This window comes from Pollicipes pollicipes, unplaced genomic scaffold (genome assembly GCF_011947565.3).
Source record: "Pollicipes pollicipes isolate AB1234 unplaced genomic scaffold, Ppol_2.1 Scaffold_4881;HRSCAF=5763_pilon_pilon_pilon, whole genome shotgun sequence".
Classification (NCBI taxonomy): Eukaryota; Metazoa; Arthropoda; class Thecostraca; order Pollicipedomorpha; family Pollicipedidae; genus Pollicipes; species Pollicipes pollicipes.
This window is the reverse complement of record NW_023596576.1, coordinates 34,388,699-34,415,061: the sequence shown is the minus strand read 5'-3', so window position 1 is coordinate 34,415,061 and position 26,363 is coordinate 34,388,699. Positions and strand designations below refer to the sequence as shown.

Here is a 26,363-nt window from a genome sequence, read left to right as displayed (position 1 = left end):
TTTTCATTATCATATGAACGAGTAGTTGCCTTGTTTAAGCTTCTGCGGTATTTTGATTCTGGATGGCTACAGACCCGCTCCGCGACATTTGTAAGCAAGAACTCAAGAGCGAGACTAGGCAATCTGTCACGTGTTGAGTGCGTCTCTTGAGCTGCTTATATCCTTAGACGCTGGTTTTACCGTCAAAGCCCGATGAAAGATCGTTGATAAGTCTGTCGACTGCCGACAGCCACTGGAAACGACAGGAAAGCAAACCGGTTTAGAAACCACGTTCCTACGTAAAATCGGAGGGACTGAAATATAGAAACAGTGCTAACACAACTGGGTTGTCGTGTTGATAACGGCATGGAAACATTGTCTAACGCCATCATTTTCCTTCCAGTTTTACATTAACACTCAATATGTGTAAGGTATGCCATAGAAATTCCAGTGTTGGCTAAAATGGGCAAGAAGTGTTCAGAAAATATTGACGATTGGAAAAGTTTTATGCGTTGTCTTTATTATGATGTGTTCTGGCTCCAAACATGCTAGTTCAACGCTCTCGCGGTAATATTTAACATGATTTCAGTGCCAGCCCGCTCGAATTGATTTTGTTCATCCAGGCGTCTTGAAGTTTACGCGATAAGTTAGCGCTCCCCGTACTTTTCTTGCTGGGGGGGGGGGGAGGGGGACAGGAACCTAGTGCATGCATTATGCATCATCGTCTTCATCATCATCATTTATCTGGATTATGGCGTGCAGTCCTCAGACCAGGCGTGCAGAGCACGATCCTGCTGCGCTCTCCGTAATGCTTCTCGGAAGGTTCCACCTGTGGTCCGAGCCCGCGGAATGCCCCGGGTCGCCTGCACGGGCGTGCGTTTCCGTTCACTGGTGTCCACGTGGCGGCCGCGCGGCCCGTGGCCGGCTTCGCGGCGGCAGCGGGTGGGGCGGCGCCGGTGCCGACCCATCCTTCACGGTCGGCGCTGAACAGGGAGCGGCGACCGGCGGCGGCGGCAGCAATCGGGCGCGGCCATTGTCTCAACCCGGCATCGGTCTTTTGGCTATCGCTTTCCAGGCCAGCCAGAGGGTGTGGCGTTTTGTTTCCACTGGACTAAAAGGAAACTGAGGAATTTATGAGAAGCGATCAGAACGGTCGGACGCCGCGCGTGCTGGCGCGCGAGGTAATCGAAGTGTTTGGTTTACACGTCAAACCGCATATTAGCCCCAGTCTGCGTTCCTGTTGTTGCCATTTGGCCTTGCCGTGTGAAAAACCAAGCAACAAGAAATTACATTGGCCCCGTTCACATCGCAAAGAGGCCTGAGGCGCGGTTCGGAGCACGGCGCCCAGACGGCCTCCTGACCGGGACAGGCCCCGGCTGACCTCCCCTGCCCCGCCCCCACCCGGCGGCGTCAGCTGGGAAGAACGCCCCCGGGTCTCCGGCCTGTCCCAGCGGAAAAGGTCCGCCGGTGACGAGCGCACGGCCAGCTCGCCGGCGGTGACGCATCTCTGCGTCCGCCTGCTGAAACTCCGGCCGGATGGCGCATGTAATGCGGTGGGGAAATTGCTCTCCTTACGTTGCAGGTTATCGCGTGATCAGTCGCCTTCATTGTGTGGTTTTATCGCAGCATTCGGAGCATGCTCATCCTTGAAGCCTCTCAGCCTGGTGGAGCAGTGATTGCGCCGAAGTTCCCATCGCGTGAGGCATATCAAACCGTGCAGGACGTCTTCCTTTGTACCTGCTTTCGACATGAGTCACGGCAAATTTGGAACGAGAAACGGGTATCTTGTTAAGCGCCACTGAACATGGTCGTCTAGGTATCGATACTACTGATAACCGAAAAGATAACTACCCGCTAAACGTCCATCCCACCCGTAGCGCTCTCATCAATTTTGTCGTTCATTCGCCACTGGTTATACCGTTCCCTCTTTGGTCGGTCAGGCAATGCCTACCACCAACGCCGCCAGCCTGGATATGCCACAAGGTAATGGTGATTCACGTCTGCCGCCGTCCGCCAGGCCGTGTCAGGCTGTTGTGGTCCTTCGCCTTTGGATGGAGGACGGTGACGGACGCCAGAGCGCCCAGAGGGCCGTATATGCCTCCGTCAGCATAGTGCTGCCGGAGCGGCCGGAGCGGTCGGGAAAATCAGCACATGGGAACGGCAGGATTACACGTTTCCGCGCGGCCCTGTGATTACGAGCACGAGCCCGGGGCGCGCGCGCGCGGCGTCGCGGCCCTCGTCCGGTTCTCCGCTGCCGCCCCGCCGTCGTAAAGCAGCGGCTGTCTGCGCGCTCAGGCTCTGCAACCCGACCCGGGTGTTTCCGGCCGGCACGAAGCCGAGCCGGACGCCCGCCACGCGCCGGTGCCTGCTCGCGGCCCCTGGGCCGCCGGCGTCCTGGCCGGTGGTGACGGGTCCGTCCGCCGGCGGGCGCCGTGCGCGGCCGGAGCCGGTGCGGGTGCTCGTGCCGCGTGCGGGAACAAGCGGCCGATGGAGGAGGAACGCGACTTCGCGACCCCCCGCACGCACGACCCAGCGCCGCCAGTGCCTCGTCGGCGCCACCGCTGACCGCTGACGGACAAGACGTCACTGGTGGCCATACGCAGGCGGCCGCTTTCGAGCGGTTTCCGGCGCTTTTGTTCTGTGCGCGTGCACACTGTGTGGCTCGCTTTACGATGTCCGACACACTTTCCAGCCGGCCACGGAGCCGGAGCGTCGGCGCGCGCCCAGGGGAGCGATTAACGGCCGGCCGCCGAACCCAGGTAGCTAGAACGACGCTGGCGCCGGGAAATTACGGAAAACAGTCGCGCCTCTTCATCCTAACGACCCGGGGGAAACTGGCCGAATAATTCGGACGATTCCGGTCCGGGCCGGTGCGGGCCGCGGCTCCGGGCCGGCGCTCTGCGCTCTGCGCTCTGCGCTTAGCGGCTGATCACCCGGGTCAGTTCTCACAGTCCGGCACCCTCGTGGAGACCCGGGATAATAAACACAAGCCGGGTACAGACTGTGTCATAGTTTGCATGTGCTGATTTGCATAGCCGGCCGTTTGCTGCCGGTTGTTTCCTCTTGAATTGTGTGCTGCTTTTCTCTCGCGGTATGTCACGCGTGTCTGCTAGGCATATTGAATGTGTTTGGTGAAGGATCGTGATAAACCCCTGACTCCTGCAGCCCTGGGCAGCAGACCTGGGAGTGGGACGGAGGGGGATTGAAGGAGGAGGAGTGGGGGGGGGGGGGGGGGGGCAGAGGGGCAAGTAATGCCATCCCCATCCCCGAGCCCGACGCTGGCCGAATGCAGGTTCGATGCCAATGCAGGTGTTCATACAAGATGTTAAGAACTGGGGCGACTTCGGGCCTACAGACAGCGACAGCGAGAAAGGCCCATGAGCGAATAAACGGCCCACGAGCGGACAAAAACTCTTGCCTGATCGGTGGCTTCATGGTTGCAGATGTTTTAGAATCCATCACGCTGTCCTGGGGTCTTCCGCTGTTGACGGCGGCCTATACGTTGGCTTGCCGGTTACTCTCGATCGCTCAGGGGCCTTCTACTTTGGCCTCAGGCTCTTCCCATTTGCTCCAAGGGCCCTACGCCGTGGTCGGGGCCCTATACGTCAACCCGCCGGAGCACTCCTGACCGCTCAGGGGCCTACCACGCTGCTTCTGGGTTCTTCTGGTTTGTTCGGAGGACTCAGCGCAGTTGGCTCTATGTGTTGAGTGGTCCCGGCACCCTCGATTGCCAGGTGCCCTCCATATTGGTCTTGGGTTCTTCCTACCTCGTCGCAGGGTGCAGCTGTTGACCGCGGCGTTGTTGGCCCGTGCGATTTTCAGACTAATACTCGGATCGGATTAGCAGTTGCACGGCATGGCACACAGCAACACAAGCTGTATCGTAGTTCCACCAGCTGTATCGTAGTTCGAGGTTCTACCATTACGTCAATGCTGATGTTCAGATTTGGAGAGGCGTCTGTCTTACCTCAAGTCACGCCATTCCGGTCATTACTGGTACGTCTCCTACGGTCTAAGAGGACCGAGAATGGCATGACTAAGCGCGCTATCATATGTACGAGTCAAAACAGCCCTGCACGGCTGATGGTCGCTGATCAAAATATTCACGCGTTGCAGACTAGCCAGCAACGCAACATATGCGGAGTTGAAGTCGGCTTGACTTTGCCAACTCCCACTCAGATCGAATTGGATTTCAACAGCTTGAACGTTCAGTTGTGTGGGGAATGGTTTGAACGCTCTTTCGGGTAACACTCCGCAAAGTTCCACAGAGTTAGAACCACCCTGGAATGGACGCTGACTTCGTAGCCGGTGTCAGTTACCTTGACTGGTAGGGCCATTGTTCGTGTCTCCGGAGCCAGCTGGGAATATCGTGTTAGATAACTTGCTAGATATACGATAGAAGAATAATAGTAATAAATATATGAAAGAATACCGCGTACGCCGTTGGTCTTAGTTCTCGTTAACGACTCGGTGCTCACTGAAATATTGATTACGGTGCTGTAACTGGTACTCCGTTCAAAGTATCAGTGTCAAAACTGCACAGCTGAAATATACGGCCCACAGCACGCTTGCTGGGTACGAGCTGATTTCATAAAGCGTTCGAAAGCACTACGCTTAGGTAAGTGGTCGGTATGGTCCGTCCGCCGGCCTGGTGTTAACTACGGCGGCAGTCCTGCGACGCCGGGCGCGGGTGCTTTGAGTCCAAAGATTGCGAGCGGGTATGCTGGACTTTTATGTATGATACACAACATTTGAAAATTCAAAAGGTTGCAAACTTGTTAAGGAATTTGTGAACTCCTTGACCCACCCACTGGTGGGTCAGGAAGTTCTCAAATTGGGAGGGAGCGTTTGCGAAGTCGCTGAGGTATTTGGCAAAGGAAACTCCACCGCCGGACAACTTCAGTTGCTATTAAAATGTTTCCAATGGGTATTCAAAAAGGTACAATGAGCATACTGTCCAGAGGAGGAGGGGGGGGGGGGGGGGCGCGTCATGTCCCCTCGCTCTCCTACGAGATAAGCTCGCAAGAGTTTATAAAGGTCCGGGCACCCATCCTCCCCCCCCCCCCCTGTCACTGACAACGCCCGTTGAGGAACACAACTTCCTAAAAACATTTGGGTACCGAGACCCTCATTTGGAAAGGAGAGAGTCACATGGTCTCCCACGGACTTTCTCTCATGCTTTTTAGCGTTGGACTCGACGAATTACTGGGTTCCGACTCAACATTGACCACCATGGCGCTTTGAAAGAGGTGTAAGGCCCCACCCAAAGAAAGCGCCCGTGAATTATAGCAATTAATTCGGTAAAAAGGGGTGGCCCTGTTCATAGACGACAATGTGATGTACTTCGTCATTTTGGAGCCAAAGGCAAGATCTCGAAAGGTTGACTTTCCAAAGCTGTGTTTATTAACGGAGTTAGGCCACTTTTGGGGATGAAGGTTTTTTGTAATGATGTCATTTATAAAATAACCCTTTATTTGAGCAGCATGGTAGTCACGGTCATCAAATAATGACCAAACAAGATATGTATGATGTGATATTTAACGTTCTCTTCAATTCTTCTAGTCTTCCGGCAAAAAACAAAACAGGTGCAAAAATAACACCGTAAGGCCTAAACCTGCATTGGCATGCCTGAGCCCTGCAGGCCAATTACAAATCAACACCCCTGATGCGATGGTAGAACGGCGCTTGGTGTTTTACGTCCAATCCTTGCTTATTAGGCATGTGGTTTGGCTTTTAGTAATGTGTAATTTATTTGGCGAAGTTGAGAGCCCGGAAAGTATATATCCCTGAAGGTAGCATTTATGTAGCAACATACCCCGATTCAAATGAAATGTCTCAGATGTTCAATAAGGGCACGAAAGCGCCGACTCTGTTTGTATCGTTGGTCTCACTGATGTCTCTTATGGCTCAGACTGCTTCGTGCACAGCTGCGCAATATCAGGTGTACTGTGAGTGTTGCAAAACGCCAATCAAATCTCTTCGAAGGTGGGCAGTGATTATTCGTGGCACCAATTTCCAGCACGCTCGGCGTCCTGCGAGAAGCAAGTCGCCGTGCCAACACACGCCGGACGAAACACCGATCAGTGCCGGGCGTTTGTTCAAGGTCTGCTAAATACGACGCTGAGTGTAACAGAACGGGAGATGATCGTACACGGTCCACACCGTGTGACAACCGATGGCTTTATTGAGAGCTGTTGCCGCATCCCAAAACGCCACGCAGATCATGCCTCGGTGTTTGACCCCAGAATGGTCTACATCAGGTATCCGAAGAGTGCAGGCGCTTTGGCCCACGGCTATCTTGGCTATGTTGTGTCTCGAGCACTGGAGCATTTGCATGCTCGTGTCGCTCGGCGGGCCAGGGCAGGTTTGCGCTGCTCTGTGAAGCCCGTGCCGTCCTCTGGCAGCAGGCGCAGCGGCCGGCCGAGGCGCACAGCGGTGCGGTGCAGTCAGGCATGGGACCGGCGGAGACAGTCGACGGGCCGGGAGGGATCCCGGTCGAAGGCCCCCCTCGGGTCTGCTGTCCGCACGCCCGCAGGCGATGATGAGGGCGGAATGGTGCAGTCGAGGCCCACCCGTTCTGGACAGCTGAGGATCGCGTACCTCTCGACGCCTTTTATACCCGTGCACCGACGAAGTAGCTTGTGTTTGCAACAAAACGAAAAGTCGCAGCAAAGTCCCAAGAGGGCATAAGCATGGATGAGTTCGGGCGTGAGCTGAACGTTTACGGTTTGCAACATGACATTTTGCCTACCACAGCTTTGATGGTAGTGCAACAAACTTCCAAGTTTCGACCAGGCAGGCAATAGCACAATTTTACGCTTTGCTTGAATAATACGTTTAAAATGTTTTGCTCGCACAAAAACTGGAATACTTCTAACGTCTTCACGGTTATGGTGGGATGTCTTGTGAGGCGCACGATGGTGCATTTTTTGTCTTCTTGGTTTGTCATCTAGGGGGGGGGGGGCGGCACATGCTCCTGTGTTCACGTAACGTTCCGCTAGTTCACCAATGTCAATAGCAAGCGAATTGAGGTCTCCTTTTACATGCACCAGATATTTCGATAACCCACTAGGGAGTTCGTAGAGTCTTCGTCTGAAAAAACGTCTGGAAAGTCAGAGTCACGGGGCTAGTTTCCCCACGGTGCCCGCCTTTCCTGCCAGGGTGAGAGGCAGGTGACGCCATATAGCCTCAGCGGCTAAGCGCGTTGTAAATCCTCAGTGCTGACGACGACTACCGTGCTGGTCAAATCACAGACTTTGATAAGTGACCCAGAAATTTAATACGAAGGATTACTCTCAGTCAGGGTGGACAAAATTGTTGAGAAACACGTTCGGTGAGGCTGGTCGAGCAGCCTCTGCGTGGCACTCGTTCCGTGTGCCGGTTTTGTGAGCTAACTAACGTTAAGTGCAGTCAAACACCTTAGATGGCGCGCGATGATAAGAAGAGACCGCTTCGAGTGTTTTCAGTCGGCGCTGCAAGCAAAGTGATATCAGGTGGGGATGCTGGCTTGAGTTGGGAGTCCGACGAGAATTGAACTTGAATCCTTTTATGCATCAATTTCGCGTCCTGTGCTTCAGATTGATTCGCTGCCAAGCGACATTTTGACATCGCCGCCAACATTTCTATTTTCAAATGTGCGGCGAAAATGTATGCGAAATACCTTCGTGACCAGTAATCACGTGCTCATTTGAATGTGGGGAGTTTTGCGGGGTAATCACCTGGTCGCAGCTTCCACATCCATGTTGTAATGCTAATCTACGTATGGCTTATCGGATCGGCGGAGCGGCTCAAGGTTCATTAACAAAGGCCGACGGGACCGGGCGCGCTGCTGGTCAGCCGTGCCGGCCCCGGGAGGACGCTCTCCTCGCTCGCCTCCCGGGACCGGGCGGGCTGCTGGTGGGCCGAGCCGACTCCATGGAGGACGCTCTCCTCGCTCGCCACCCGGGACCGGGCGGGCTGCTGGTGGGCCGAGCCGACTCCATGGAGGACGCTCTCCTCGCTCGCCACCCGGGACCGGGCGGGCTGCTGGTGGGCCGAGCCGACTCCATGGAGGACGCTCTCCTCGCTCGCCACCCGGGACCGGGCGGGCTGCTGGTGGGCCGAGCCGACTCCGTGGAGGACGCTTTTTTCGCTCGCCCCCCGGGACCGGGCGGGCTGCTGGTGGGCCGAGCCGACTCCGTGGGGGACGCCCTCCTCGCTCGTCACCCGGGACCGGGCGGGCTGTTGGTGGGCCGAGCCGACTCCGTGGATGACGCTCTCTTCGCCAGCCGTCCGGCCTCGCTGGCACATCACCGTGCCCGCCGTGCCCGCGCTATCAGGCCATACGTTACGGACGGTGTTGAGTGCGGCCGCCGATGGGCGGAGTGCCAGCGTGGGGACGGACCGGGACTGACCGGCTGACGGGTGCGGCCGCGGTAGCTCTGCGCTTGCGAGACGGCGCCGGGACGACATGCGTGGCCGAAGCCTGCCGTAACCCGAAAAGCACGTTCTGTAAGCTGAGTTGCGGCCGCGGCCTGACGTGCAACGTCCCATAAATCGGTGGATATTGCGCGACCACATGGGCTGATGAGAAGCGAATCCTCCACCGGGGTGCTCACCAGCAAGTTATGCGGCGGCACGGGCGATACAAAGGTGTGAGGTCCGTGTTGGTGACGGCATTGGTCGGACCCGTGCTGCCCCGGCGCGAGTCGGAGCCAGCGGAACACCTCAGACACGGGCAGGGCAAGGCCAGCCGGCACCGTATCCACGCCCCGCGCCTGTGCTCCGTGCCCCGCCCGCTCTGACCGCGGCGGCGGGCCGCTCGCGTCCGGTGGTCGGTTGTAGGGGGCTCTGAACGAGGCAGCTCTGATGTGAGAGAGGCGCCGCCGCCGGCAGGTCGCCTGCCAGCGCGATGGGCGCGATCGGGACGGCTCAGCGTGATGGGCGGCGACGTGAGTCGTACAGGAGTTCCCCGGTGCAGCACCCTATTTCTCCATGCAGTAACGGCCCGGCGTGGCCCGGGTCGTTGTTGCATGGGCTGGACGCCACGGGGACGAACTGGCGGGACCGCGCGCCTTCCTCTGGGTGGGATTTAACGCGGCCTCTCTCAGATCGCGTGTCTTTGGTGGAACACGCGGAGCGCCGCGTTCCGTGGCGTCCGGAGCCGGAACCTGGCGCGAGCAGCGCGGGTCCGATGGCTTTGCAGTGCCGTGCCGGCGAGGGGCGCCACCTGGCGCACGGGGGGAGGGAGGGGGGGGGGGCGGCACGGAAGCCAGGCAGCCACTCGGCGGCGCTCCCGTCTCTCTGACTGTACGGTGAATTGCCTGCGATCAGATGGCCTCGCCTGTTCTCGGACGAGTCGGGTCGGGCCAGGAGGCCCGCGGCGTCGGCGCGTCACGGCCGGGACCGAGCGCGGCCGCCCGTGACGTGCCGCGTGCGTCGTGACGGGGCCTGCGCGCGCGCGGCTCACGCGGCCGCGACCTTCTGCCCTCAGGCCGACGGCCAGGACGGCCGCCTCCATCATCCTGCGCGGCCCGAACGACTTCTACTGCGACGAGATGGAGCGGTCGGTGCACGACGCCCTCTGTGTGGTGCAACGCGTACTCGAGTCCAAGTCGCTGGTGGTAGGGGGCGGTGCCGTCGAGACGGCGCTCTCTATCTACCTGGAGAACTTCGCTACGTCAATGGTGAGTGGCGCCCCGGGCGGCGTCGAGCGAGGCCGGCGACCGGGCGGGCGCCGAGGTCGCCCTCGGCGGTCTCAGCACGCCGGATTGGCGCTTGAACAGTTCGGAATAGTTCTGAGAGTTCTGAGAGCAGGAGAGCTCTGATCAGTTCAACCGCAGGTCTATGGATGGCGCAGGTACCAAGAACACGTGCTGGCGATTGCGAATGGATTGCGAGCTCTCAGTCAAGCGGATGGTGCTGTTTTGGTCCCGCGTGACTCTCATATAAGTGCACTTTTTGCTCGTGCTACACTTGTTACGATCTTAATGTGTCTCCCCAGCTTCGCTTTTGGAAACACTAAGTGAACTAGCACATTTGCGGTGCATGATTCAGCGGCGCACTTTTTCTTAGGCAACTTGTTTCGTGTTGTAATGCATCTGAAGTAATCCGCTTTCGTCAGGACGGGCGCGAAGCATGTCGGGATTTGTCGGCGGCGCTGATCTTTCAGTGAGCTCTCACTCCGTGCGAGTTATTCAGATTAACTCCTGGGTTAGTCGGAAGTGTGATGAAGATCATGGTGCCACTCCACCACATGGTACGGGTCAGTGGAGCGCGCTGGCACCGCTGCAGTTGCGTGACATGAGTTTGACATCAGGCCAGTGTCCCATGTGTGTGAGCTATCTGCCGCTTGCAGAGCTCTCGGGAGCAGCTGGCCATCGCCGAGTTCGCCCACTCGTTGCTGGTCATCCCCAAGACACTGGCCATCAACGCCGCCCAGGATTCCACAGACTTAGTGGCCAAGCTTAGAGGTAATGGGCCGTTCCCGCCCGCGCCCTTACCGGTGGCTCAAAGCATTCACGACCTTCGCGACACGGCGCCAGTCACTGACCGCTTTGCCTTGCGTTGTGGTTACGCAAGCTTGCACGCAAGCGCAATTTTGCTGGCATTTACTGGTTGTGTTGCTTGCGTCCCGAGGACAGAGCCTGGTCGGTTTATATGTTAATTGCGCGGTCATGTGCCGACTTGCTCGTGTTGCCCAGGTGGGGTGGGGTGTCGCGCCGGCTGGAATGCCAGCTGAGCCGGGGCCGGCGGCGGCGGCGGCGGCAGGGCAGCAGTCGCCCTCCGCGGAGCTGGGGCTGACACGGCGCCGCTCGCCGGGCCGTGCTGACGCGGCCGGCCGGCCGGTCGGATGTCGGCCGCGTCTGACGGACCCGCCCCTTCGTCGGCAGCGTACCACAACGCCAGCCAGACGCAGACGGAGCGGGCGGCCCTGCGCCACGTCGGCCTTGACCTGGTCGAGGGCATCGTGCGCGACAACCTGCAGCACGGCGTGTTGGAGCCGGCCATCTCCAAGGTGAAGCAGCTTAAGTTCGCCACGGAGGCGGCCATTACCATCCTGCGCATCGACGACTGCATCAAGCTAGAGCCGGAACAGACGGACGACCGGACGTACGGCAACGCCATGCGACGCGGCCAGCTCGGCTAGAGTCGCCGCCGGCCCGCGCAACCCCCCTCGCGGCTGGCCAGCCCGGCTGGCAGAGCCACTGATCATTAACGCCTGCGTTCCGTTGGGTCCCCAGCGGGATCGATTACTAGTTTTGTCATTGTTCGCTCTCTGCGCAATAACCGAAATAAAAGCACATCTCTGTGGATGATTATATGTATGCTGTCATCTGGACGGGAGAGCACAGCCGCTTTGGGATCACCACTGGGGACACTGGCAGGAGGCAGTTGTGGTGTCTGTTGTGGCCGCTCAGTTTGGTCAAGGGATGATTCATAAGTTGATCGTAACTATATACATACATATATATATATATATATATATATATATATATATATATATATATATACTCGATTCACAAGATCTAATCAATCCACAGCCTCTTTGTCGAATCACTCCCACCAGGCAACCTTCTATGGCTAAAAGTATTTGGGTGTCTTCGCCGTCCGCAACTTTGACGTAACCGGACGCCCTGCATCTCCGGGTTGAGCTCTTGAAAAACAAATGCATGCGATTCAAACACAGGGCTGGCACAAAACAGACTTACAATCATTCCTGTATATTCATTAGCAATCATCTGCCCGCAGAATCTCCAAATGACAACAGGCGACACAGTCGATAAAACAGTTATGAGTCTCCTAAATGCTCGGTAACAAGTTGAACGGCCATGAGAAGATACCCGTGGCGCCGCCACAAAACACGCCCATTTGATAGCTAGCTGACATGACCTGGCCCAGTCCGCGGCTCGCCAACGATTCACATTCCCATGTGTTGAGCACTGGTCCTCACCGCTGGTCGTTAACTCCCGCCGGTACCTTAATCACGACCCCCTCATAGTCCTTGTTGACCATGCACTGGCAGCCCAGTCGGGACGTGTCCTCAAGACCGAACGCCAGGTCCAACATGTCCATCTCCTCGTCGGAGATCTCCATGGACATGGTCTGGTAGATCTCCGGCGGCAGGATCAGGTGGCAGGTGGAGCAGGCCAGTGTGCCCTCGCACGCCCCAAACCCGTCGATGTCCACGTCGTGGTCCAGCACCACGTCCAGCAGGCTCTCGCCCTCCTTCACCGCCACCTCGTGGCGGGCTCCATCCCGGAACTCAAACGTGAACTTGACCGTGTCTTGGGACGCCAGCTGACGCCAGTGCCCGGAGAGATGCGGAGTCTGTAGCGGGGCCGGCTCTGTGCCCAACAGACCACTGCTGCGAATGGCGCCACCCATCCGAGCACAGGTCTTAAGCAGGCGGGGAATTCTGAACATGATTTGGAAGTGGCTGTGCCGGCGATCACTTATTTCCTGTAACAAAAAGTAGTTGTTAAAACTCAGGATACCAATAAGGAAAGCTCACTGAGAACAACGTCCAGGTGTCGATCCCAAATCTAAAACGGTCCAGAAACTACAGGCTAAAACCTACGACATTCTTGTCTGGCCTGTTCCCGTCCATTACGGAACGCATAGATGTGGAGGTTTTTTGAACCCGCATAACCGAAGTGTATCAGGGGATAGGGGTTTTAAACCGTGAATGTTATACCCTGATTGCAGTTATCAAAATGCTCTCAAGCATGCTGAATTCTTACATAAATGTTTTAACGAAGTAATGAGGGAGTCTCACTCCCGCGCGAGGGAACGTCGCGAGGTACGTGACGTATTTTGACAATGCTTTTTTCAACCTCCCTCCCCATGGTTACACACTGGGTACACTGGGCAAGAAACTCCTGACCTGCAGTTATGCCCTTCAAACATCTGTTGAAAGGTTTTAGCACAACCTGCAACCACACCTGAGCTTGGTGTCATGCTGTTCGAGCCATTTCCCTTTGCGACAGTTTGGCCATGCTCCATCATGTATGTGTGTGTGTGTGTGTCATTGGGGCTTGACGACGCACTCAGCTCCTGAGGCTATATGGTGTCGCCTGCCTCTCACCCTGGCAGGAAGGGCAGGCACTGCGGGCAATCGAACCCCGTGCCTCTGGTTTCCCAGATGTGCAGTGAATAACGCAGTTGTGCTAACCACTACACTACCGGCGCCCCCCCCCATGTTCCATCAATACTCCCCACCCCACCCCCCACTCCATTCCCCTCCATGTATAAAATGTCTATGGGTGCCTTAACCATTGTATAACCAGACCGGCTGGAGGGTGGGGTGGGGTGGGGGAAATCACACTTTTATTCTTCACATGAATTGCACCTGTAATTTGAAGATATATAATCTATCAATGTGGACACTTTTAATGCAAAACATTAGCGCACTTAATATAACCTGAAGTATCCTTATTCAGGTATGCACTCCAGGAGCACTACTGAACCTGGTTTCAAGAGAGCTCCATGCTACACCTTGTTCATTAGTAATGGATAGTCACATAATTCTTCCTGTGTTATACACAGGCCCATTAGCTCCATTTATGGCCACAAATGAACCAGCTCATGGCTGTGCAAGTCCAAGCAGTTATGGCAACACTAGTGTTGAATTCCAGTTGAGTGGTCAGATGAGTCAACTTCAACTTTGCCTCACCTCAAAGTATGCAGCTAACTTTTCACACTGTTCAGCATTGAACTTGGGCAGCAGAATGCCAAAACACAAAGAGCACAACTAATAATGGACCTTCCCATGCATGATGGTGCTTCAACATACAACAACCAGAAATTTAGTTACACAAAATGAGTTAAGAATACTTTGCTATGAAAAATAACAAAAGCTAATTCCAAGATGTCTGAACAAGCATTTTCCATCAATTTGGCCCAATCTGTTGGGGGAAGGGGTTTCCAGTTCTCCCTCACCCCCAAGTAAATAGGAAACTGCACCCCTGCCATCAGCTGACCTATTCAAGTATTAGCAGATGTCAACCATTCAGAAACCAGGTGCTGAGTAGACCATGGAAACATTGGAAGGTTCAAGGAGAGAACAATTTCAACAAAATGATGATTGTAAATTGTTTATAACAATGGCCAGGGACTTCCCTGAGTAGTGAATGATGACCAATTTCAAAAAATGACAATTGTAAATTGTTTATAACAATGGCCAGGGACTTCCCTGAGTAGTGAATGATGACCAATTTCACCACCCATGAAATAGAAACTGAAAAAATGTTTAATTATCTCAGCCATATAACATACTTAATCAAACATCCCCTAGTTCTTATTATGTTCCTAATCACAATGACATATTTATGGGGACAATTTCCATTATTCTATTTTATATGATCAAAGCAAGAATAGTCTAATCTGCTGATCTATATAGTCAGAATAACCTGAATTAAAGTAACCATCCCCGACCACCCACATCAGTTCTCATACCCATGTGAGAGTGATAGCTGACCCACATCTGACTCACAGTGGTTGTCAAACCTATGTGAATGTGATAGCAGACCAAAAGCTAACTGACTTCACTAAGTGTTAAGAGGAATAAACTCTGGTCTGGCTCAGCCAAATTTTGGTGAACTCTGGTAAATGCTTTGACTCACAGCAGCCAGTCCATGCCCATTTATGGATAAAATATCCATGCTTTCTTACTATGGGAGGCTCAAGACTATGATTATCAAAACATTTATAAAGGGCATTCAGGGTGCATAAGCCAAGTACCAATAGTAAATCCACCAATCACCCTATGACTCTGAGGCCCTCACCTCTGCAGGCCTGCAGCTATAATAACAAATTTCTGATGTGCAGCTTACTCAGTATTGGTGTCACCCACCACTAGTTTTGATGTACACTGCTTGGTGTCTGCAGATCTTAACCCACTCCGCACGGCGCCAGCCGCACTGGGCCGGCATTTGTAGCTTTGCTGCAACGTGTTTGCACCACGGCCGTGCAATCTGACAACTGGTGTGCGTGCAGCGTGACCCGGCCGGCCGTGTGTGCAGCACGCCCGGGTCACAGGCTAACGCACCACCGTCTGCTGTGGCTCATGACATCGCGAACATGGTACTTCGTTTTCTAGCAGTGATCAGCTCCTTTCTCTGATCAGAATACGACACAACATTGAAAACAACCCTCAGATCAACGGTCCCCGGGGAGTGTTCACGGTGTTCATTCACGCCTCAACCCACATCCTGGTGACACATACCAAATCCAGCACGCAGACCGCGGGAGTTTGGCATCAGAAGTTGCGTCAGACATTTATAAATGCTTAACAGGCATTGCTTCACTCCTCGTTTTAATCATAATACCAAATGATCCATAAAACCTTCAAACGACCCCCTTACATCGCCACCCAGCTACCCACCTTCCATCAACCGGCGTGAGGACGGCGACGCGAACGCGCAGATGTCAGCTGATCGTGGGGGCTGATCACAAGCCACTAATTCACTGACATCCTAACCATTGATATGGCTATGATCTTGATGATCGTTTTTTAATATCAAATAACTATTGTTTTAAGCTGTTTCATGCTTTTTAATTGGAAATTGTAACCAATTTTATTTTCATAATGCTATGACTGGCTGAAAATTGGCAAATAGGCGTCATTTTTACAAGTACCACTGATGATCAAATGACTAGGGAAGACAGAACATCCAAAGTTGGCTTTGTAATTGCGACCAGGCTGCAAGTCAGTATTGGTATAAAGATTCTGGCCCTCAACACGATTTTACTTGGTCATCAGCATGAAAAATAGGTTCGAATGACAGAAGTTGTTTGATGAGCAAAGTTAAGTGGTGTTTGGGAACAAATTTACCAACAACAGATTACCGGTGTTCGAAATTGTAGTGGTTCTCAAAACTTAGCCCTTCTGATTTTTTCATTTGGTTGGTATTTTTCTATTTTACCCATTACCCTATTTTACCTACATCTCCAGAGGACTACGCTGGTTTTGCTTTTTCATAGAGATCTGCCTTTTTTTCTTTTCAGCCATCCTTGCCAAATATAAGGGGCCGGAGGGGCATCTCTCCGTTACGCTGGTTGCGGAAGCCGGGGCTGCATACTCTGCGAGTGTTTTCGGCCCTTGTAGTTATGGCCTCAGTTGCAACAAAGGTGCCAGGTAAATGTTGTGTGTCGCACAGTTTGGTTAAATTATCTTGTGGACTATGTGAGCGTGGCTGGATGGCTGCGCCGATTTTGTATGCATGAAGAGGATTTTCTTTTATCTGGCAGGCGCTCCCCATGTCCGTGTTACATAATGAGAAACATTTAGAGCTTATATTCTGAGTTGTGTATCACCATGATGCTGTGTTTTAGATGATAGGAATGGTTATTACTCATGGAACAGAACTGGTGGAAATCACGTCGGCGTATACATTGCTACCTCACGTTAAGAAAGAGCATTGTTTATCAATTGTCATTTCTAAGGCAGAACATATCACAAGTAATCATAAACAGGTCATCTAAGCTCTTACCTTGGAACTTAAATAACTATGGTAGCGAACATCTGAGCGCAAACACACAGCAACCACGACCCTGGTGCCATTTCTCTGTGCGATCGCAACATTACTGCATGATCACAACATTACTGTGCATCAAGAACTATAAAAATTATGATACCAAGGTAACAAGAATTCAATAAAGTGTGTTTCTTGCATATCCAAGCAGTCTTCCATACTGTATGTAGATTAGTCAACATGGTGGGGAAATATGATGTTTTTGCTTGGGAATGAAAAGCAAAATGAGAATATGGAGGCTAAACAAAACTTCTTAATATGGTACATGTGCATGGCATGGAATATGGATACCAATGGGACACTGGGTTGAAGGGATATGGTGGGGGGGTTAGGTTAGGTTAGGCTAGTTTAGGCTATGTTCTTGCCTGTTCTGGCCCATCCATGTCATAAACATACCTAGACACAATAATAAATGTTTTGCATTGCATTATTATTGTTACCCTGGTCCCCTAAATTTTTTATGGTTCTTGATAAGCAGAAATATTGTAATTACACAACAACAAGCAGAAATGGCGCCGGGGAGTCAAGGCAGTGAGGCGCGTGCAGTGCTCGGGAGCTCGCTATCGTAGTTATTAAAATTTGAGGGTAGAAGCATGAATCTACTTGTTTTGGGATTTTTTACAATATGTTCCATCTTAAACATGATGAATGATGTACAATGAATCTTTCTAACATTCAGTACCAATGTATACTTACACTGGAAATGTCTACGTATGTGAAATCTTGGGGCAAAAGGTCTGTAAATGGACCTCCTTTGCACCTATTGACCACAAGGTGAGAAGTTAGGAAATGACATTTCTGCAGTGGAAGGGCAGCTCCTAAACAAATTTGTCTACACAAGTAAAAATCTGCTGTTCTCAACAGGTAATTTAGCTGCATATATCTGCATAGCAGACAGGCCTTTGGTCAGCATTGCTACTCTGAAGCTGATTTTTTTGTATCATGAAATGATTTATGTATTTTTGTGCCATTTAAATATGGAAAGTGCAGATGTAATGTCAAATGTTTGACATCAAATTCAGTGTGATTTTGGACTGTCATAATCAAGGTATGGTTGGAAATCAGTAATAGTCATTAGATGCAAATTAGGTCGTTTGGAAACTCTTAGGCACCAGCCACCTATCCCAGTCAGCCTATTGGGCCTGCCTGAAGCAGAGAAGTTGGATGCCCCATTGGGGCAGATCAGACCTGCTCCAAATCTCTTGTAGACTCACTTGTGATCAGTTTGATGATCTTGAATATTTTCTTGATGATCTTATTTGTATCTGCTGACTGCATATTACCCCTATTGCTGCACTTAATTATGGTAGAAGTCTCTCCAGGCTAATTGTTCATTGATTTGCATTACATTTTTGTTCTACTACATTGACAGTGGTCAAAACTGTATCACATATTTTGTAATATAAATGAAAAAACATAGCTTCAGAGTTGCCATGCCAGCTATTAGCGCATCTGGTGTCTGGTTGCTTGTGGTGGGTTTACCTGTTCATCTCCAGCAGCAAATGCTGGAATAAGTGAAAATCTTCCAAGATCTTTATCCTGGAGCATGAGCAGCCACATGCAGGATCATACAGCATAATGTGGCAGTGATTAAGGCAACTTTTATCACACATTTGGTTTGTTTTTTGCACTACCACTGCAGCCTTAATTGTTATGGCTTGTTACAACCTTTGCTTTTTACATACTGTGGTAAGTTTTCTGGTTTCACCCAATCCATGCCCCAAGTCATTACTTGCACCAAAGTACCATGAGCTGCTGTAAGATAATGTGAGCTGCCCTAACTGAAAAGGTCCTGCCTCAGAGTTTCCAAAACCTGTCCTTACCTTACCTCACCTTACCTTACCATATGGTGATCAGGAATTATAAAGACCACTAGGCTTGTAGGTCCCAGTCTTCGCAGACTCCCAGTTCTGTAACCAAACAGTCTCAAATTATCAGTAGATTCAGCGTGGGATGTCATGCCATACATGATGTCAGCCCAGTGCATATCAAATCTAGACTTGAAGTGTTCAACCAAGGTTGTTCTTGTCAAAATCGGGTGTTTTGTCGACTGGCTGATCAGAATACAGTGAACTGTTGTTTATGCTATCTATGTGTGTTACAACTGTCTGTTCTTGTTGTTCATGTTGTTTATCTGTGTTTATGTGCTGTTTCTGGCTTGCGAACTACCCAGAAATGTTTCAAGCAATATTAGTACTTATCTTAACAAGGCAGCCAAACTTAAAACATGCCAGAAATGCAACCATGTTCAACAGACCTCATAAGCTTAATTTTAACTATGTTGTGATGCTTTTATGCGTAGTTGACAGCACACAAGTTCAACTAAATGATCTGCAAAAAAAAAAATGTTAAGGAGATGATGTAATCTTGCCTAATAGGGATGTCCATAATCTCAAGATTGCTGTCTCAGGCCATACATTGTATTCAGCTGCTGATGCTACATGGCAAGGGTCTAGGTTTGCAATCAAGAATAAGGGGCTTTGCAAAGAAAATGGCAAAACAGAGCCCCAAAATACAAGAAAACATGTTTGTTTCTAAATTTCATGTCCTTTCTTTTAAGTGCTGCACTTTCCGGCGGGCGGGGGCATGAGGTGGTGGCGCCTGTCTGACTGCAGTCCCACTCCCCTTGAGTGCCATGCCCACAGACAGGCAGCAGCATGATGTCTGACTGTGCAGCCCTCCCCTCACCCCTCCCCCCCCGTGTCCGGGGCCTACCACAACGGTGGCATGAAGTGTTTTGGCCTGTTGACTGTGCTGCCCCACTCCCGAGTGCTGCGCGTACCGACGGGCGGTGACATTATGTGGTATCGCATGTCGACTGCGCGGCCCCGCTCCCCCCCCCCCCCCCCCCCCCCTGTGTCCCGGGCCTACCAATGGTGGCCATGATATGGTATCGCATGTCGACTGCGCAGCCCCCGCTCCCCCCCCCCCCCTGTGTCCCGGGCCTACCAATGGTGGCCATGATATGGTATCGCATGTCGACTGCGCAGCCCCGCTCCCCCTGAGTGCCGCGCCCACCGACAGGCGGCAGCATGATGGCGTGGCTACGCCGCTGGGCGTACAACGCGTCCGGCTTCAACAAGCTGGGCCTGTGGCACGACGACTGCCTGTACGAGGACGAAGAGGTGAAGGAAGCGCTGCGCCGGCTGCCCGAACGGCTGCAGGACGACCGCACCTTCCGCATCCAGCGTGCCATGCAGCTGTCACTGCAGCACGCCCTGCTGCCCAAGGAGCAGTGGACTTCCTACGACGAGGTGGGCCGCGCGTCGTCCCGCTGGCCTGCCGCTCAGGACCGACGTCTGGCGTACAGAGGGCGTTCGTCGGTGTGTGTGTTGTTTAGATTGGCATAACTCGTGGGAATGCTTAGGGACATCATGAGTCGTCTGTAGACATAGAGACATACAGTACCCTGCGCCGTCATTTGCTGAATGGTTGTGCGGTGTGGGAACGAAGTCAACTTAACCTCGAATCTGTGAACGGACTGTAAAGTTGTTAGTGAAACACAGACACTGCGCCGACTGACAGCCTTTGCCGTTTTGTTGGGTGGGCAACCCGTAGACTAACTACTAATGCGTTTGTGCGTCTGTTTGGCAGGACGAACGGTACCTGAAGCCGTACCTGGAGGAAGTGCGAAGGGAGAACCGTGAGAAGGCCGAGTGGAGCAAAAAGTGAGACGCCGACGGTCTCGGAACGGACTAGTGTGTGTGGTCTGCCGCATCGGCCCGCGGTAGTGACGGGCGCAAGCGGTGCCACAGAGCAATACCGGCACCGCCCCACGCCGTCAGTGTGAATATAGAAGCGTACAAGGCACGTTCTTTTGTGTTGTCGGAGCACGGGCGCCGAGAGGCAGCGGTTACACACAGTTTGTAATACCCTGGCAATGATGCGCACCTTATTCCTATGCAGTTTGTCACGGCGACGTGAGGATGGAGGCGACGCATCATTTTCGATCCCATCGCTGTCGCTGTGATGGTTCAGGCATACCAAATCTGTGCAATCTGCAAGAAGAGGCGGGGTTTGTGGAAGAGACGGAGACAGAGCTGAAGGGCTGTCTGCACACGTGACAGGGTGGTGGTGGGGGCGTGCCCGAACGCTTAGTGAACTCCATGAACGCTGCAATGGCGTTTGTCATGCGCATGGAGATGCGCGAAGTAAAATATGAGCATTGTAGCCAACAGTTATCTCTGGTCACCTCGTCACGCGGAGGAACGCCAAGGCGACGTTTAATGGCCCTGAGTAACGTTAAGTTTGCCCTTAATGACGTTAAGGTGACGCTTGGTTACGCTTATGTGACTAGAGACGCGCATAGTGGCGCTAAGGTGACCCTTAGTAGCGTTAAGATGATGTTAGGTGACGTTTAGAGGCGCTGAGTGATGTTAGGTGACCCACAGTGACATCACTCCGACGCTTAGTGGCGCTAGGTGGCACTTCAAGACATGAAGGCGGCTCTTGGTAACATTGAGGTGACGTTGACGTCACCCGGTGATGCTTAACGCTAAGGTGACCTTCAGTGGCGCTAAAGTGAGCCGTAGGGACGCTAAGGTGGCCCACAGTGACGTTAGGTGGCATTTAGAGGGCCCTTGTAGCGCTGTATTAACGCGTGGACACGCGGACGCGCACGCGCGGAGGTAGGCGTCAAACGTTGTAACCAACGCTCACCTGGTAGTGTGCTCTGAGAATCGACACGTAAGGAGACCCGAACTTCGAACAGTGATATTTCAAACAGACCCGGGGTGAAAGGTCGCACCATGACACAGGTGTAAGCGGGAACGTAGCTGAGGGATGGGGCCAAGGGACCGGGCCCTCTTCCCCCTTCCTGAGCCAAGACGTTTACATTAGGCGCTGGGCGTTTCGCAGGAATTGTTCTGGTACCGGTAGTGCTGTGGTTAAGCTGCCCGTCTGGGAAACGCTGTATATCCTTAGTATCTGAGGGCGTCGTAAAACCCCAATGTCATCAGGAATTTAGTTCAAAATCATAGTAGTTGGAAGCAAGTTTGATATTTGGCCCCGCCTCCTTAGCCAGATTTGGTCTCCGCGCTTGGGTGTCAGATCTGTGAAGTATCGTAATGCCTCTTGGGGGTACCTAGGGGTATTTCGGTCGGAAATATTAATCCATAGCCTGCGAGAGAACCCCGCACATGGGTTGGCGCCCGCATGGCGTCTGCCACGAGGCAGCTAGAGCCGTGGAAGTGAACGCTTCGAAGATTGACCTCCAGACTAGCGGCACTGCAAGAATCTTTCGCCAGGTCTGAGGCCCCGCAGCTGTAGGGATGGTTCTCCCCGGCCGCAGCCGACATTGCAGCGCTTACATAAGTTGCACGCCTGCAATCAGTGCGCATCCATCACGGGAGGTCAGATGGGTGTTACGGCTCAGCCAGGATCAAGTCGGTCGGTCGAAATGAAAATGGAACAGCAAGCTGTAAGTCAAGCTAAAAAGAAACTAATGAAACAAGAAACTCGTAGGCGATACAAGTTTATTTATGAAACAGCATGCCTCAGTGAAAAGCTCAGAACACCTCACAGCCGGCCCGCGGGCTTGGCGACGTCGCCAGAACTCCGCGGCCGGGTGCCCACCCTGCTTCCTGAAGGGGGGGGGGGGCTGCTACTCTGGAACGTCAAAGCAAGGATTTTAGGCCCAAGCCGTTGGAAGAGTGGTATCGTCAATAAGTCTAGGAGTAGCGCGAGGCCCTCCGTTCATTCAGGTCATTTCGCCGGCGACGCCTCGGCTTGTGTGGCCTGCTATCTTTTACGTTAACAGATGAGCATACGCCAACGTGCCCCATTTTATGAAAAATCAGAACAGATATTGCTATGATGAGTCATGCAAGGGCGCCTTCGTTACGGACCCTTACATTCCTATTGTCTGCCACCGCAGCGGCGCGATGCCCATCGGTTATTACCATCCCTTATCTTCTCTGGACTCTGGACGGTTAAGATGATCTGATGGTCGCGTTCCGATCCCTTTCCGTGTGCTCTGGCTCCCTACGCAAGGAATCTGCACGTGCCCTTTTTCTCTGTTGTGTGTTCATCATTCCCGATCTCTTCCCGTCCACTCACAACGCCTCGTCCCGCCGGGGGCATGCTGCGGCCATCAACCGCAGATCGGCCCGACGGCGTCGCCAGCTGGGCGCGCACTCCCAGCACCTGCGCGCTCCCGGTGTAGGATCCCCATGCGGGCAAATTTTGATTGTCAGGATAACCCCAGGTAGCTACAGCGATCGTGGGATAACCCCAGATGGCTACAGCGCTCGTGAGATAACCCCAGATGGCTACAGCGATCGTGGGGATAACCCCAGTTGGCTGCAGCGATTGTGGGGGTAGCCCCATATAGCACATGGGGATAACCCCAGATAGCTGCAGCGATCGTGGGATAAACCCAGATGGCTGCAGCAATCGTGGGGACAACCTCAGATGGCTGCAGCAACCGTGAGGAAAACCTCTAGATAGCACTTGGGGATAACCCAAATGGCTGCAGCGATCGTGGGGATAACCACAGATGGCTGCAGCGATCGTGGGATAAACCCAGATGGCTGCAGCGATCGTGGGGATAATCTCGGATGGCTGCAGCGATCGTGGGGATAACCCCAGACACCTGCAGCGATCGTGAGGATAGCCCTAAATGGCTGCAGCGACCGTGGGCAGGGACGGATCCAGGATTTCTTCAAGGGTGGGAGGTGGGAGGCACGCAACATTGTGGGGTCCCCTGGAGTTTGGAGCCCTCCTCCAAAAAAATACCCTTGCATTTTGGTCATCACATTTTGAGACAAGTCGTGTGTAACGTGTATATTCATATATATATATATATATATATATATATATATATATATATATATATATATATATATATATATACGTAGATAGGTTTATATGCATGTATGCATTTGCTTATTCATTTATTTCATAAATACGGAAACCCATCGTACTGCGCACGGCCTCATAAGGTGCCTGATAACCCTACGCGTGCTACGCATGCATACACATAGAACTGACTCACTTTCTGCAGATCACGTTAAATGCTGTGATTTTGAGGCAAAGTGTTTCGGAAAAACAGGCAAAAAAAACTTAAGTTAACTGCTAAAAACCATCCAAACCAAGCATGGATTTGATTCCTAGCTTATGTTTTTTAGGGCTAGCCGGCTGAGCGATGTAATCAGTTGATGGCTGATGACCAGTACAGAATTTGTCCTCTGTTATAAAGGGGCACATTTATCCTCTTTTATAATGATGCACCAGTATAATAAGTGCCACATACTCAATAGCTAATGAAAATGACACATGTGACGTCGGCGGCATGTCAAATTACGGTCGGCAATTGCGCGTAAAAATTAATCAGCGCATGTTCGACCGCTGCTCTGAGGCGAAGGCACCAAGGCCAATAGGGACGAAACCTGAGCGATCATGGATGCCGCAGGAGGCCAAAAAAGTGGCTCCCGTCAACAAGTATAGGGTCCGCAGAGCAAGCAAAAGGAACCCAAGACCAATGTGGTGGGCCCATGAACGACCGTTAGTGCCTCGGCAGGCTGACATATAAAGTCCCGGCCAGAGCACAGAACCCCTGAGCGAAGGAGAATTATCTAAGACCATGAATCAATAACCCCTGTGCGATCAAGAGCGCGCGGGTGGGTTAACAACTCGAGCCTCGATAGGAGTAAGGAGTCCCCCGCAAATGAGACCAAAGAGAGAGAGCCCTCCATCAAAATAGATGGCCCCTGAGCAACGAGTGTCTCCGCGCCTTACCTTATAAAAACGCTAGCAACACCACAAGGCCCTCCAAGCAAGCAGGAAGAGCCCGAGACTTAAATGAAGGGCGGCTGAGCGACTGAGTGTACCCTGGCATATGGGGCCTGGAAAGCGTAGCGTAAAGAGGCTTTCGGGCGAACTGGGACAGTCCGCAGAGGTAAACCTGATCGATCAACAGTGCTCAGGCATGGAAGCAGATAGCGTCTCAACAGCACATTGGGCGCTACGAGAAAATGCAGAGATTAAGGGCAACGTGGAAAACTCCTTAGCGATCAGATCGACCCGGCAAGTTCACATATAGGATCAGGAAACCAACAGCGTAATGAGCTCCAAAATTTACCCCAAGCAACACTTTCTCAATCAGCAAAAAATTAACTTGGTCTGCTCGTGAACTCTTTACTTTTGCTAACAATTGTTCTTGGTCGTCTGCAGGCGCAAATATTTCCAATTTTAGTTGAGTTTGTTGTAAAAACTGCGTCCGTCCGGCCGGTTATGAACCCCCTCGAAGCCTTTAGATCTCCTCGGCATGGTCTATAGGGCATGGTCCCGTCCCCCCCCCCCCCTGCATCCGCCACCGGCCCCAGCAGCTTAACAGACGGGACCCGCTAAAAACATAGGGCCATCCATTCAAAAAGAAAAACCCACGACACAATGTGTAGGGCTCTGAACGATCGAGTGCGTCAGAGCAGGTTAACAAATAGGGCCCCCGTCAAGAGCGTGGGCCCTCCATTCAAGTAGGAAGTACCCAAAACCCAATGAAGGGCGTCCCTGAATGATCGAGTGTGCCCGAGCAGGTTAACAAATAGGACCCTTAACAAGAGCGTAGAGCTCTCCACTCGAATGGGAAGCACCGAATAACTTATGTGGATGGCCCCAGAACGATAAAGTGTGTCCGAGCAGCTTATCAGAACGGGCCCAAGAAGAACGTAGGGTCCTCCATTCAAATAAGAAGTACCCAAAACCCAGTGGGGAGGGCCCCCGAAAGATGGAGTATACCCGAGCACATTATCAGGTGGCTCAGACGGGATTGTAGCGCCCTAAATTCAAACACCAAGACCCAATGGGCAGGGCCCTGGACAACTTAGCGTGGCCGAAGCTGCGAACAGGTGGGGTCCCCGACAAGTGCGTAGGGCCGTCCATTCAGACGGGAAGTGCCCTAGACACTATGTGGTGGGGCCCCCAGATATTCGAGTGTGCCCGCGCATGTTACCGGATAGGGCCCCGGCAAGAGCGTACGGCCTTCCGCTCAAATATGAAATACCCACGACACGATGTGGAGGGCCACGCATAATCGAGTGCGCCAGAACAGGTTAACAGATAGGGCCCCCGAAAAGCGTGGAGGGCCCTCCATTCAAAAAGGAAGTACTTAAAACCACATGTAGAGGTCCCCCACGATCGAATGGGTCCGAGCATCTTATCTGAAGGGGCCCGACAGGAGCGTAAGGACCTCCATTCAAATAAGATGCACCCAAAACCCGGTGCGGAGGGCCCCCGAAAGATGGAGTGTACCCGAACAGGTTATCAGATGACCCCAATAGGAGCAGAGGGCCCTAAATTCGAACGCCACAACCAATGTGTCGGGGCCCCTGAGCAATCTAGTGTGGCCGAGGAGGCGAACAGAGGGGGCTCGCGACTAGTGCGTAGGGCCCCATTTAAATAGCACGTGCCTAACATCCAATCTGGAGGGCCCCCGAACGATTGAATGTGCCCGAGCAGGTTGCCAGATAGCCCCCCGCCCCCCTCCTCCAAAGCGTAGGGCCCCCATTAAGAAAAGAAGTACTCAAAACCCAGTGTGAGGGCTCCTCGAACGACTGTTATGCCCAAGCAGGCCATCAGATGGGCCCCCGACAAGAGTGCAGGGCCCTAAGCAAGTGACAGAGAATTGGAAGCACCCTAGACCAATGAAGAGGGCCCATGAGCATATCGCAAGTGTGTCAGTAGGTGAACTGAGACCCACGTAAAAGGCCCCTGAGCGACCGAGAATATTCCGGCAAGTTAAGATATAGGACACCGGCTATAGCCCACAGAGCTTTTTTAGAGCCACAGAAATGGAAAGAACACGTGGAAGGGCCCGTGATTGACAAAGAGTTACGCTGCGCGCTAGCAGGAAAGGCTCCAACAACAGCGCAG

General features: G+C 52.8%; 3 protein-coding genes across 4 annotated transcripts; 2 read left to right on the top strand and 1 right to left on the bottom strand.

Moving 5' to 3' along the window:
- Positions 1 to 6,225: 6,225 nt before the first annotated feature.
- Positions 6,226 to 11,279, top strand: LOC119100283 (T-complex protein 1 subunit alpha-like). The gene is made up of 4 exons (XM_037223391.1): positions 6,226 to 6,239; positions 9,452 to 9,644; positions 10,316 to 10,430; positions 10,851 to 11,279. The coding sequence occupies exons 1-4, from the start codon at positions 6,226 to 6,228 to the stop codon at positions 11,105 to 11,107; spliced, it is 579 nt and encodes a 192-aa protein (XP_037079286.1). The 3' UTR covers positions 11,108 to 11,279.
- A 386-nt stretch (positions 11,280 to 11,665) lies between these two features.
- On the bottom strand, positions 11,666 to 15,429 carry Fdx2 (Adrenodoxin-like protein 2, mitochondrial Ferredoxin 2). 2 transcript variants are annotated; one of them, XM_037224023.1, is made up of 2 exons: positions 15,344 to 15,429; positions 11,666 to 12,420 (listed from the first exon to the last, which is right to left on the bottom strand). In XM_037224023.1, the coding sequence occupies exon 2, from the start codon at positions 12,382 to 12,384 to the stop codon at positions 11,908 to 11,910; it is 477 nt and encodes a 158-aa protein (XP_037079918.1). In that variant the 5' UTR covers positions 12,385 to 12,420; positions 15,344 to 15,429; the 3' UTR covers positions 11,666 to 11,907. The 2 variants fall into 2 exon arrangements, with proteins under 2 accessions (XP_037079918.1, XP_037079917.1); XM_037224022.1 differs by lacking the exon at positions 15,344 to 15,429 and adding an exon at positions 15,185 to 15,317.
- A 525-nt stretch (positions 15,430 to 15,954) lies between these two features.
- On the top strand, positions 15,955 to 20,303 carry LOC119100851 (cytochrome b-c1 complex subunit 7). The gene is made up of 3 exons (XM_037224021.1): positions 15,955 to 16,096; positions 19,518 to 19,747; positions 20,088 to 20,303. Exons 1-3 carry the CDS (start codon positions 16,069 to 16,071, stop codon positions 20,163 to 20,165), a joined length of 336 nt encoding a protein of 111 aa, XP_037079916.1. The 5' UTR covers positions 15,955 to 16,068; the 3' UTR covers positions 20,166 to 20,303.
- The last annotated feature ends 6,060 nt before the right edge of the window (positions 20,304 to 26,363 follow it).

Coding starts and splice junctions, on each gene's coding strand:
- Fdx2 (XM_037224023.1), bottom strand. CDS start 12,384: ATGTTCAGAATTCCCCGCCTGCTTAAGACCTGTGCTCGGATGGGTGGC.
- LOC119100283 (XM_037223391.1), top strand. Junction 9,645..10,315: donor AGAACTTCGCTACGTCAATG/GTGAGTGGCGCC, acceptor TGCCGCTTGCAG/AGCTCTCGGGAGCAGCTGGC. Junction 10,431..10,850: donor CTTAGTGGCCAAGCTTAGAG/GTAATGGGCCGT, acceptor CTTCGTCGGCAG/CGTACCACAACGCCAGCCAG.
- LOC119100851 (XM_037224021.1), top strand. CDS start 16,069: ATGGCCTCAGTTGCAACAAAGGTGCCAG. Junction 16,097..19,517: donor AGTTGCAACAAAGGTGCCAG/GTAAATGTTGTG, acceptor GCCCACCGACAG/GCGGCAGCATGATGGCGTGG. Junction 19,748..20,087: donor AGTGGACTTCCTACGACGAG/GTGGGCCGCGCG, acceptor TCTGTTTGGCAG/GACGAACGGTACCTGAAGCC.